This window comes from Crinia signifera, chromosome 3 (genome assembly GCF_055691185.1).
Source record: "Crinia signifera chromosome 3, ASM5569118v1, whole genome shotgun sequence".
Lineage (NCBI taxonomy): Eukaryota > Metazoa > Chordata > Amphibia > Anura > Myobatrachidae > Crinia > Crinia signifera.
Genome location: NC_139219.1, coordinates 150761299 through 150775242, shown reverse-complemented (window position 1 = coordinate 150775242; position 13944 = coordinate 150761299). Strand labels below are relative to the sequence as shown.

The 13944-nt window shown below is 40.8% G+C and overlaps 1 protein-coding gene across 1 annotated transcript in view; it reads left to right on the top strand.

Moving 5' to 3' along the window:
* The window catches only part of LAMA2 (laminin subunit alpha 2), a 727667-nt gene that overhangs the window by 484077 nt on the left and 229646 nt on the right, over positions 1-13944 (top strand). The window contains exons 33-34 of the mRNA XM_083176751.1: positions 3707-3849; positions 8669-8767. Coding sequence (XP_083032877.1) covers positions 3707-3849; positions 8669-8767 — 242 coding nt within the window. The remainder of the gene's footprint in view (positions 1-3706; positions 3850-8668; positions 8768-13944) is intronic.

The window sequence follows — 13944 nt, the reverse complement described above, 5'->3', positions numbered from 1 at the left end:
TGCCTGCATTTCTCCTGACACTTCTTGAAAATGGCGCATTACCACCCACAAACTTCCTGTCAAACTGACATATATGTGTGCTGCGGCAGAGACATTCGATAATGGATTGGCTTGCTAATACGCACAGCAGCAATCTTGTGTGAATCACCCTCTTTATTCACATATCAGAACTTTCTCAATGTTGCAGTATTTATATTTGAAGTTACATTTTGCAGGTGTGATATTACAGTTATAGGACAGGAAAATCTGTTTGATAGGCATTGCGGCTTTCCTTTTACTGCTGAAATCTAGTAAAAGAAATCTTTACATCTTTAAAAAGAAAATTCCATGTACTACACATATGTAGCACAATTGGCAAATCAATAATCTGTAACTTAGTTGCCATCAACATTTAATCCTCACACACATTACTATAAAAAGCAGTGATTAAATTATCACAATAGGGGACACATATAAACACCAAAGAACAAACAATTTCTTACAGTAGAAAATATTTATTATCCAAAATATAACCTACAGGTGGTGATTATCCATTAACCAATGTCCCCATTCTTTCATTAATATTCCACATTGGTGTTAAAAAATAGCTGTTGTTTGGTGGAGTCTACAAGTCACTTTACATATTAGTCAATAAAAAACTGGAGTTTCCGAAGAGTATGATCCAGTTATGGGTAAGTGCATTGATTTTCTGGTGTTACTCACATTAAGTCATCTCCTAGGTACAGTAAATTCTCCAGAAGATCAGGCCATCTTATGCCAATTACCTCCTACACCTTCCCTCAACCCAATCCCTGCCACTCTACCCTGCTACTGTTTCTCCCAGCCAGAGAACCAAACCTGCCTCTTTCTTCCCCCCTATCCTGGTCTCTCAAACTGAGGACCAAGCCTGCCCCTTTCCAATCTATCCTGCTGTCTACAAAACTAAGGAACAGGCATAGAACTTCCCCTTGCCTGCCCCTTCCCCCTGCTCTTCTTTCTCCTAGACAAAGGAGAATCATCATGTTAAGTGCGTGTGGACAGTTGTAGGGAATATAGTGCAGTGCAGTGCTGTTGTTTAGTGCAGCGTTCAGGGGGAACAGTGTATTAATGGAGTGCAGCTTGTGAGGAGATGTACTGTAGAGAGTGTGGAACTTAGTCGGGATGTAGTATAAGTTAAGTAGTGCGACATATACTGGGATGTAGTGCAATGATGTATTTTGGCTTGTAGTTGTGGGTGTAAAGAATAATTTCACAATTGGGCCTCACTATTTCTACCACTGAGTAGATAATACGTTGGTCTGGCTCAAAACTCAACGCATTACTGTAGATTACAGAATATACTTAGGAGATAGATTAAAGAGAGTAAAACCATTTTTAGAAACTCCAATTTTATATTTATTAATATATGTACAGTGACTATTAGATCCCACCAGGCAAACGTTATTTTTGAACATTAATTTTAATTTTTAATGAAAGAGTGGGGAATTGGTTAATACATACGCCCTTATTCTGATTGAGTCGGACGGCTCCGTGTGTGGTCGGGCCGACGATGTTTGGTGTTTGTGCATGTGCAGAGGCATATCTGTGCATGTGTGAATGCCTCGCACGTCCGAACATGGCGTGAGTTCCGTGCAGAAAATGATCGCACAAAACCATCCGAGCAGGGGGTGGAGAGGGGTGTGATGGGATGTTTGGGCTCATTACTATATGCATATGCCCTGTGTTTCATGGGCGCTCCCATGAAGATGCTGGACGTACGTATGGCCGTGATGTGTGGGGGGTGGACAGCTGACATAGCCAGATGTCAGCTGCCCGCCCATATCCCTGCTTTCATATGGAAAAATGTCCGAGTGGTCTGGAGCACTCGAAGCTGTCTGACTGCTCGGTCCATCATTCGATGGTCGGCGACCATCGGAGGTTGGGGGAGGTTCCCACAGATGGAGGAGGTGTTCACATGAAACATCCACTTGCAGTCCGTTCGCTCGGCTTCTTACCGCATTCGGACGGTGTGAGTGATCCATACGGTAGGTGGGGCTAAGAACACTCAGTTCCTGTCCGAAATACGCATCCATCCGTATCAACTAGAATAAGGGCCATAATCACCTACTGCATTTAATCCTAGAGTACATGGTTTTAACAAAACCACAATGTTTATGGTCATGATGATATTTTATGTGCTCATTACCACAGTAGGTCATTTTTGGACAATAAAAATGTACTACTCACTGTTAAAATACATGCGCCCTATTCAGATGATTTAATCACAGCTTATTATAGTCTTAAAGCTCCCCCCTGTTCTAAGAGTTCTATTACAGTATGCATATAGGGGATGATTCTGGAGCCAGTATTTACTCTGCACAGAAACAAAATAACTCACCCACATGTAACCTTTTCTGCACATGTTACATCTGCCCCACCTGCAGTGCACATGGGGGGTTATGCTGATTCACTCGACAAAGGCACTATCACTTTCTAATGGACAAATCCATATGCACTGCAGGTGGGGCTGATGTAACATGTGCAGAGAGAGTAAGATTTGGATGGGGGGGGTGTACTTTAAACTGATATCTATATTGCAGTGTAGCAATAAAGCAGACAGTATTTACCCTGCACAGAAATAATAAAACACCCAGATATAACTCTCTCTGCACATGTTATATCAGCCCCACCTGCAGTGCATATGGTTTTGTCCATGAGAGAGTGAATTTGCCTCTTGGAGTGAATCAGAATAACCCCCATGGTTTTGCCCATTAAAGAAGGAGTTTGCTTTTGCAAACCATCCAGAATCATGCCCATAATACGATAATGTCAATGTGCAATGCAGACTGAAACTTAATCAGAAGATATTTACATTTCCTAAGAAGTTTATAACTGTGAAGATTATCCTACTAAAGCAAAGTGCAAAGGACTAAATCTAACACAAATTCTAGGATAGAGCAGTGCAATGTTTCTCTACTTAACCCTGTTGGCCAACCATGTACCCAGAATCTTTAAGTATTTATGAAGTCAGAGTAGCATAGCTATGACATCGGCTTACTAGACCATATGTTTCAATCTTGTTGGAACTACTGTAGTTGTTGAGTAATAAACTATAGCCCAATGGCTTCTGCAATGTATTACTTCCTCAGTACAGAAAGAGGTAATGCTGTTTACTGATTTTTTTTCTAGTCAAATGAAACTTTAAAGTATAAAAAAAATTGCACAACTGTGTATACTCTACCAGTTAAATTAAAGGGAACTTTTAATAGATTTGTAATTAAAGAAAATACCATGCACTCACGTATTAACATATTCAAGGAAATGAAATTATGTCTTCCAGCCATTTACTAAATATACTATTTTGCTAGTAGCTGATGGTGATACGGGCACAGAATATTTATAAACTTTGTATGAGTTTAATTTATCATTTATGTAAATCTGAAAGTAAATTTGAATATTTATTGGTCCTTTTCCAGTTAAACCTTTACTCGTGGGTACATGTAAATATGTTTTATCACAGAAATGAAAAATGTAAATTTTCAGTTATTGGAACTAATTGCTCCATTTCAAAGTTCTTTTCAAAGCACCTCTGCTTCCCTCTCCCCACTTACAGGGGCTAATTATGGGATTAGCATCACAAACATTCTCTGTCTGTTCTGTGCTCTCCTAAATGCCATAGTGCAGAAATATTGAACATCTGCCTCTGATGTTTATTAGGAATAAATATTCTGTGCTGTCCTCTTCACAGTTTGCGATGATGAATGTACGGGCCTACTTCTTGATGACTTGGATCAGCTAAACCAGATGGTCATGAGCGTCAATCTTTCTGGCCCGCTGCCTCCACCATACAAAATGCTGTTTAGCTTTGAAAATGAGACTAAGGAATTAAAGGTAAACATGCTAGTGTGTTATTTAAACATGCAAATTAATGAGGCTGATTAAAAGCTATTGTTTTTTTAGCTATTGGTCTGACTGCCGTTACTTAATAAAATATCATGCCATAATACACTGAAAGGAGCATTTTTGAAAATTCATAATAATTTATTTTTATTGCTGCTGATTTATATAATTTCTTCAACTTGAAAAACACTAACACAAACCACAAAAAGGATACGTTATAGTAAGATGTACTAAGCCTTGAAAAGTAATAAAGTGGATAGCGATAAACCACCAACCAATCAGTTCCTACTTGCCATTTTTCAAACACAACCTGTAACATGGCACCTTCAGCCGAACGTGTGTGCGTTGTTTGTCCTCCCTGACCAATCGCCGAAAGATCAGCTCTCTTGAGATACTGCCCTTATAAGGGCTCATATATATATTTATGTATCATTACATGTCTCCTGTCTATACCCGCTCTATTGGGCTACTATTTCTATCTAAGGACTCCGCTCTCAGCCACATTGAAGTGCTATATATATGGTAGTCCGGTCCTATCATTAAGAAGGGCTTTATATATGTACTTTTGTTTTGTTACAAAAACAGATTAAGCCTTTTTGCTACATATGTTGCATTTTACCAATATATCTGTGCAACATTGTATATAAGAAAATAATAGTAGGCTATGCCATCTACATAATCCTTGTGAGAGAGTACTAAACATAACACTTAACACAGGGGAACCTATAGTGTATATGACAACTATAAATAAAATAAAGACAGGAACTCAGTGAGAAGCAGATCACCAAAGCTATATTTGAGAAGCAGAATTATCATATATCATAAAGGGAATTTAGGGACACACGGACACAACATACGTGTTGTTTTAAACACGCACTATATTCATTTTGTCAATGTATGTGTTTTTCTTTTCATACTTCGCAGCTTTTTAAATAAATGAAATAAAGGTTAATTTTTATTGAATATGTTTTCAATTCTTCATATGGTACACAACACTGTGACAATCCAATTCTCTCTTTTGTGAATCCCAGCCTGTAACATGGCAGGTAGGAGCTAATTGGCTGGTGGTTTATCACTCTCCATTTTATCACTTTTCAGTACATCTGGCACTAAGAGAGTCTACAAAATGATACACAAGTACTGTACATGTCTAAAAAACAAAACAAAAAAACACAGCATCAGTAAATGCTGTATTCCAACTGTGGGTGAAATGTAATAAATGCAATTTTTAGGTAAAAAATGGGAAAATTCACACATTTTACAAAAATCGCACATGTAATATTTATTTATTTATTTATTAACAGTTTCTTATATAGCGCATACATATTCCTCAGCGCTTTACAGAGTATAGTTGAACACTCACATCAGTCCCTACCACAGTGGAGCTTACAATCTACAGATAGGGTGCAAATTGCGGTAAAATTTGAAGGGTTTTGCCTGTCGAAAAGAATTGCATATTCAATATCGCATCGAGATGTTTTTTCATAGAAAACATCAAAGTTACAAATGTAAAAATGTAATAGGATTCAATATTACCAATCGCACCCAAAAATCGCAAAATAAATAGACCAGGTCAAGCCTTGCAAGTTTGACAGAACCATGCACTGATCATTGAGATCTGTGCATGGTTCTGTCAGAAAAGTGTGTTAAAGTTAAAACAAAAAAAATACAAAATGTGTCGGGCCCCCCTCCCAAGCATAAACAGTCCCAGGCCCATTGAGCTGGTCCTGGTCTCCCAAACATGTATAAGGTAAGTATGTTTGTATGTATGTTAGTGTGTGTATTAAAGGTATACTGTTCTGTGTCTGTCTTTTTTTACATTGTTTTTCCACAGTAGAACTGCAAGTCTATGCGGGCCCATTAATGCCCTGCATGCTGGGCCCGCATAGTGCCCAGCAATTCCCAACATGTGCCCAGTCCAAGTCCCAGCATTTGAGGGAGGCCTTCTGGGACTTGTAGTTCTACTGTGAAAACCAATGTATTTTTTTTATTCTTTTTGCTTTTTTTACACCCAAAAATCAGCTCACCACCCACAGCCGAAGGGTGGCGGGGACAGCCAGGGCTGCCACTAGGAATTTTGGGTCCTGGGACTGATTTCCATTCTGGGCCCCTCCAGATCACCCCCTCACCCACCCACCCCCCCCTTCACTTACCACCCGACTCCTGCTCCCTCATCCCCTCCTGCTGAACGCAGCAGGTCCCGAAACTCGGGCTTCTTCAATGCAGGACCCTTGCGGCCAATTAAAATACAGCACTGGCTGGTGAGCCAATCAGAGCTCATGTTCCGGCAGCTGCTCTGATTGGCTAATGGTACACGAGCTCTGATTGGCTCAAAAGCCGGTGCAGCATTTTAATTGGCCGCCGGCGTCCTGCATTGAAGAAGCCTGTGCTTCATTCAGTGCACCAAGCTCCTACCACTGCAGAAGAGCCAGCACTTTGCTGTCACCCCTTTTGATGGTGACATCTGAGTGCAGGTCACTCCCTTGCTAGTGACGCCACTGGTCAGTTGCAATCAGGTATTAAAGAGTAGGAGTAAACAGGGGCAGTCACTAAATAAATCTGTTTTTTCACAGACCAATTTAAAGTTAAAGGGTGCCACAGTGCCTATTACATTCATGTAACATAGCATTTAATCTTGCTTGGTAGCTAACTGAAAAGTGAATTTGGTTTGATAATTTATGCAATATATAGGTTACTGCAATATAACGTTACTTTTTTTTTCATGTTAACAAACTAGAAAGTTGTGTTTCATGTATTAAGTTTTAGTACAATGCTAACAATCAATCAATCTCGTTGCTACAGTAATTGTCTTTATATTGCAGTGCTGATAACGCTTGATCGACTGCTATAGTCCCTTAACTACACAATACATTTTTGCTGGCATAATATCTTGCTGACATCGGTAACTTGCACTGAACTACAAACAAACATCAGTACCTGAGACAAATATGGGTATTAATGGCATGAGACTGTGTGCAGTCAGGATTACAATCTGGCATTAAGGCACTTGTCCCCGGGGTGAAACAATTTATCAGTTTGCTTTCCTTATAAATGGATTTTAAAAGCATAGGTGACACCAGGAAGATAAATGATTGTCAAAACCTATTTATCACAGTAGAGTAAATGAAACGTGCATATTTTGTTCTAAAAATGTAGACATCTAGAAAAATATCTACACTAGGCAATCAATGACTAAACCAACTGTAAAGTGTCCAAATCTTTCTAAATCACTTTATTTGCAGTATATTTTCTGCCTAATGATATTTATGATAAATCTTAAGGATCTGATGCTGAATTAGGTTATTAGCCAGTTTGCTTATACAAAAATATACAAAAATGTACTGTGCATACCCAGAGTCCTATGCTGTATGCAGCTTTGACACTTTACTGTTAGAGCAGTGTAATTGGCAAGGTACTGTAATAGTCAATCTAATGTTGACTAAGCATAGTCAGGCAGTAGCCTGTGAACATGAGAGCATTAGCATGTCTGGCCAATGAACAGTGGAATGGACAGGCTAGTACCCAGCAGTAAATTGGCAGCACTCATTATAAGCTTAAACTGGACATATTCTACAGATGTATTGTTCAATCTGGCTGGTTGGAACAAAAACCTGGTAATGATTGAGCGCAAATGACAGTTGCCCATTTGCTTCCAAATGCTGGAAAACTGCCAAAAATGATATTACCGGGTTTTTGCTCCAATCCGCATTACTTCACATGTATTCCGTGTCCCCTCACGGGGCTCGCTGCGTTCGCCACGCTTTGAGCTCGGTGGCTCGCTGCGCTCGCCACACTATATAAAATCAACTCCACGCTGACATGGATAGTGGGGGTATGAAAAGGTCGGAGGACACATACCACCGCCCCTCGCGGGCTCGCTTCGCTCGCCACGTTTCGGGTTGGCGTTGATAGTACGGGTGGCGTGGGGGTGCTTTTAACATTGTAAGCACCTATTACGGTGCTTATACAATTATTTATCTTATAGGGGGCACATTTAACATTGAAAACATCCATTAGGGTGCGTAAACAATTTAAAATCGTATACCAGTGTATATGCCATACAATGGCATACAAGTCAATGGTATATAATTTAAAATTGTATAACATCAGCTAACATCGCATCAAATCGCATATCATCTTATGCCTTATGGTATGCAATGCGATGGGCGCCATGCTAGGAAACAAGTACCCCATTAATATATTTGTTACTGTTTATATAAAAATATATAATTGCAGATTGTATGAATTAGTAGGTAACATACTGCTTTCCTTAACACCCTATAATGCTAACTTTAATTTAATGTTTGGTACGCCTTTTGTTCAATTCCATAAGCTGTACAGTACAGTAAAATCATGATGGTCATTAACTTTCTAGTAATTAATTTAAATATAATAAAAAAAGAAATGACACTGGTTCATAACTGTTAAGGACTAGAGTTGCACATTCTGATTTTGTTATTGTTTTTTGTATATTGTTGTGCTAAAGCCTCTTTATCTGTAGATAACAGCAAGCCAATAACTTGTTGTTTCTATCACTCATCTCAGTAGGATAGGCTTGTATTACAACAGGCAGAGCCAATCCCAGCAGTCCATTCTGTGTTTATATGCTGCGATAATAATCACAAGACGTATAAGTGCAAGATGAAACCACCTCATGGGTTGTCTTGCAAATAAACATTTATTATGAACTCATAGTGTAATGTTGTCATAACATTGTGGAATTGATGAATTACAGTGAAATAAAAGATGCTTTGTGTGCACACAGTTGAAATTGCCTTCAGTACTGAATTGTGTCTTAATAACTTTTCAGCATTTACTGTCACCTCAGCGAGCTCCTGAAAGACTGCTGCAGCTGGCACAAAACAACCAAGATACTCTTGTCATTGAGATAGATGAGCTACTGAACAGGGTAAGAATACAGAAAAATACCACTAACCAATTGAGAGTTCACACCGTTTAAAAACAATGACAGAAGATATGTTACACATTAGTTACAGTACTTTAGAGTGAGAAGCATGTAGACGAGTATCATTTGTCAGACATATACAGATGGAGCATCCCTCTTCCTTGCACGGGCTGGCGGTAGATTCGCCAGCTGCTGCAAGGGGACGCGTGCGTGCGTCCCCTTGAAATGCCCCCCCCCCCACGGGTCCCCGCCACCTTGCGGTCCCCCAACGTAGACCCAACGCGGTCCCCCACCTCCTCGCTCCCCCATCTAACCCTGCCTGTCTCCCTGAAGCGGATACGGGCAGGGTACCCGTTCCCCGCCGACAGGAAACTGGGAGGCCCGTGCGCTCACCAGTGGGGCTGGTCTGGTGAGCCCGAGCACTGAATGAGAGGTGCTACATCTACTGTATACTGTATGCCTAAATATACATAGATACATGTACTGTATGTTATATAAATAGTGGGCCTGGAAATCAGAGAAATACCTTCATGTATCATTGGCTAATTGTTCTCTTACTACCAATATTATTTTTTAGAAGTTTTAATGTTCATACACACTGGGCGTTTTTGCCCAGCATGTATGGCCAACAATGATAATGATGGACAGAGCGATTTTCACCTGGCCCAGCAATTTTCACTGGCAGTGAACCACTTTCCATATTAGGAGACTGTGGAAAGGGGCTCAGTCTGCTGGTACTATGAGCAGATGGATGGTGGTGGCCGGCAATGATGTGGAAGGGATCACCGCTCATCACTAGGGCATATACACTGGGCGGTTTTGAGCTGAAAGCAGCTTCGCCCTTTGAGTGTCAACATCTGCTAAAAGATGGCAACATCTCTCTGAGAGATGTGCAAAATATCGGCTAAAGATCTCAATGAAAAATGTTGTGTAAAAAAGATTGTTTCCTATATAAGGAAATCATTACAGGTCATTATGATGAATACAAATGTTTGCTTGGTAATTTTCACACCTATTTTGACAAATTCACTTGCCACTCAAAGGGTTAGAACACCCAAAATTAGCTGCTTGCAGCTCAACATCACCCATTGTGTATGGGCCTTATGTTAATCAACCTCATACTGTACCTCACATCTTCTCTGATGCCCTTAGTTTGCACATATACAGAACTTGAATCCTCATGTAGCTGTCTAACTATTAATGTATCTATATAATAAAATCGGCTGCTGTTAACATGTTGAAATATAATGACAGTTGGTATGGAAATTCACCTTTTCCACCAGCATAAGAGATGCACAAGAGATAGTTTGATTGTGTGGTTAAAGAGAGGGACAGTGGTTGGTAGGAGACTGAGGCCCTTATTCTGATCGGTGCGGATATATCCGCGTGCGTTCGGCCCGCCGATGTTTTGTGTCTGCGCATGTGCAGAGGCGTCTCTGCGCATGTGCGAGCGGGGCGTACGGCCAAATCCCGCATGATATGTGAACACTCCGAACAGGGGGTGGAGAGGGGCGTGAAGGGCTATTTGGGCTCATTACCATATGCATACGTCCCGCGTTTCATGGGCGTTCCCATGAAAACGCTGGGCGTACGTATGGTAATGCGGCCGTGACGCACGTGTAGGGGGCGGATATATGACATCGCCGGATGTCAGCTGCCCGCCCAGATCCCTGCTTTTGCACGGAAAAATGTCCTTGTGGTCTGAGGTTGCGGGTGCTGGTGGAGCACTCGGTCCTGCATTCGATGGTCTGCGACCATCGAATGATGGGGGAGGTTCCCTTAGATGGAGGAGGCGTATTCCGTGAAAAATACACGTGCGGTCCGTTCGGACAGCTTCTTACCGCATACGGACGGAGTTGGCGATCCGTATGGAAGGCGGGGTTTCGCACGCACGGTCCTGGCCGCATAATCGGCTCCGGCCGCACCGATCAGAATAAGGGCCAAAGGGTTGTAGAAGGGGGGAATGAGAATTGAGGGGGCAGTAAAAAAGTGTCATCAGCCAAGACATGGAGAAAGAAGGTGTGGGGGAACTTGAGACACAGAGAAAACAATAAATAAAAGCCAGGGATTTACTGCTAGTCTAATATAGTATTTGTCTAATGTATTAATACTGTATGTGTTATCTATCACATTTCAGTGATACAGATATGGGCTGGCCATTAAAGGATCTTATAAGCTTAATCCCCAAGTGGGTTCCAGAAACATGTTTGACAAATATTTGAAGTGTGAAAAAGGCTGTAGTCACCTTTTCCCTGAATATATATATTGTATGTATAGTATTTAGAGTACAAAAAGAGCATGCTACCTAAATTATTACTCTAACTCCTTATGACTTCATATCAGGATGCAGAATTTGGGCAGACACTACATTGCTATATAAATGGTATTTTAAGCACTGGGCTATGCAACATTGATCTTGATAATTTAGTGCAGTGGTTCTCAAACTCTGTCCTCAGGAACCCACACAGTTCATGTTTTCCAGGTCACCCGACAGGTGCACTCCTACTGACTGATACATTTCAAAAGATCCACAGGTAGAGCTAATTATTTCACTTGATTATGTGTAGAGACCGGCAAAACATGCACCATGTGGGGTCCTGAGGACTGACATTGAGAACCTGTGATCATGTGCCCATTTTTAAACAACACATTAAGGCTCTCATTCAGTTTGGCTCGCAGAGCAGTGTTAGTTCGCTGCTTTTCAAGCCTTGTAACGCTGCCCACCAAGCGGCCAAATGACCACCCCCCCCCCCCTGCATGGCGAATTTCCCCGCCGCATTGCGAATGCATGGTTTGCATAAACATCCACTGACAGGCTTTCGGTCGGGGCCCAAATCACTCGGCTTAGATTAGCGGTGCCCTGCTCCGAGAACAGGGCGGGCAGCTGATATCCGGTGTCAGCCTCCCACTTCCAGAAGGTAGGTTGCCGCGGGGATGCCCAGAGTTTTCCTGGGTGCACCCAGCATTTTTGCGGGTGCGCCCAGGAACCGTTGGGAGCGTGCACATGCAAATACCCCCTGCCACCTCCTGCACCCCCTTCCTGGTGCAAGTCTCCAAGGGTGCCCGCAGTGAAGACCTCACATGCACATTTCTTCACCATCGAACTCCCTGTACGAACATACAAGGGAGTTCAATAACCAGTATGAGGGCCTAAATGTGTTATGAAGGCTTAAAAAATGAAAGCTGTTATAGTTCATAGGCTGATTCCAAACTCTGTGAAACAGTTTTATCTTGAAAAGAACATTGTGTGTCTGTAATATCAACAACCTCAGTTTTCCCCACCAATGTCTGCTTTGAAATCCTGAGCATTGTTTCCATGATGGTGCATCATTATTAAAGGCAAAATAAAAGTAGAAGAGAGTGTAATACACAAATGTAGACATCATTGAAGCTGCATCTATCTTACTCTCAGTCAGAGGAAGCTTCCTAGAGTAAATCTAATGGGAAGCGATTTGAAGTTAGTAATGTGTGTTAACATTAGGCAGGAAATGTGCACTCTTAAGTTCAATTATGTGGGCTTTTGGAGCAAGATTCACAGAGGTCAGTTCAAACTGTAAAAATAGTGGAGGCTTAACTAGAAATGAAACAGCCATTATTGTCATGGATTAATGTCTGATCCAATACATCAAATGTTAACCCCTGTGGGTTTAACACATTGTTACATTAGTTTGATGCAGCATTCTGTAGAATTCATTGATCTTATCTATTTTGCTTTTAGAATTAGCTGCAGCTTGGTTTTAATCTACACATTGCTTCAATAGACTTGGGACAAGAATAAAAAAAATCTGTAATAATAATAATAATAAAATGAATAATATAACACTACAATAGGAGACAACTTTCCTATATTTCAACGTATTTGCCTTTGGTAGAGCTAGAACTGGGTGTCCATAATAATACAATGGTTCTGTACAACATAAAGCATCAAGATGCAGCTTCCAGAGTGTTACTATAGCAACCACATCTGCAATCTTTGACGGCTAAGTATCAGTTTACAAATTGGTTTATCCTGGAAAGAAATAAAGAGCAAGTAAACTCAATTGTAGACATTATTATCGTATAAATGCCTGTGTATTACTTTGCTACATAATATAGCTGTTATACCGGGTGCGTTTATACCTAATACACTTGATCTCCATTCTTCCCATCAGTGAAAGCAGGCACTACATAGGAGGCTGGCACATCACTTCATAATTTTGCAATTCAGAAGCCAATTGTTTTGCAATTTTTAGAATTAAAAGAATGGTATGTCGTAAATAAGGGTACAGTATTTGGAATTCACCACGAGTTACAGACAACGCAAGATGTCGAGCGATTTAGGAATTACATGTAAATTAAATCATCTTTAAGGCAAAGTCAGATGGGTTTTGCCTTTTAATAAAAGATTGCTACTTTACATATATGGCTGTGACTCACTCGCCATAATTTCATGCTTTCATCTCTCAGGATATTACATACTGTATACTCTAAAGCTAGTCTTGGTTAGAACAGAGTTGAGCACAAGTTATCTAAAACTGCTGCAGCATTACAGGCCAAGAGCTAAATACATATTTCTGTACTATATGTAGAGATGATTGGTATCATAGCCATCATTTCAGTGTGCACTTGCAACATATCTTTACCTGATGCAAAAGATTCACTTGAAAATAAGTGTATTTATTCATATGCACAATTTTAAAGAGCCCATTGGCACACTCTCTCTAAATGTGGTTTATGTATGAAAACCCTTTACCACTCACTTACAGTACCTTCTTTAGGCAGCACATAAATTAAGCCAGAATTCACATTATGCCACATGGAGAGATGGCGGGGATGCAGTACATGATTGTTTATCACTCTGTTATACTGTAGTTGCATATGCTTGACTTGGCAGTGTAGATATTTGTGCCGTGAAAGTGCGCTGGACCCATGGAGATAACAAGCATGCAGTAAGGCATGAATCTGGTAGAATCCTTTCTGTTCGAGAATCACGACTCGCATTGTCTTTGCCCAACCCTCTCATGCTAACTTATAAAAGCTAGTGCAAAGCAGCGGCTGGCAGTACTTCAGCAGGGAAGGAAAAGCCACTGATGATTCATTTTGAATGTATCTCTGATTTCAAATCTTCCTTAAAAACTTAGCAACTGCATATTGTGGATTAGGTGAAATCAGGGAGATTGGTAACTTTTCAGGGAGGCAGG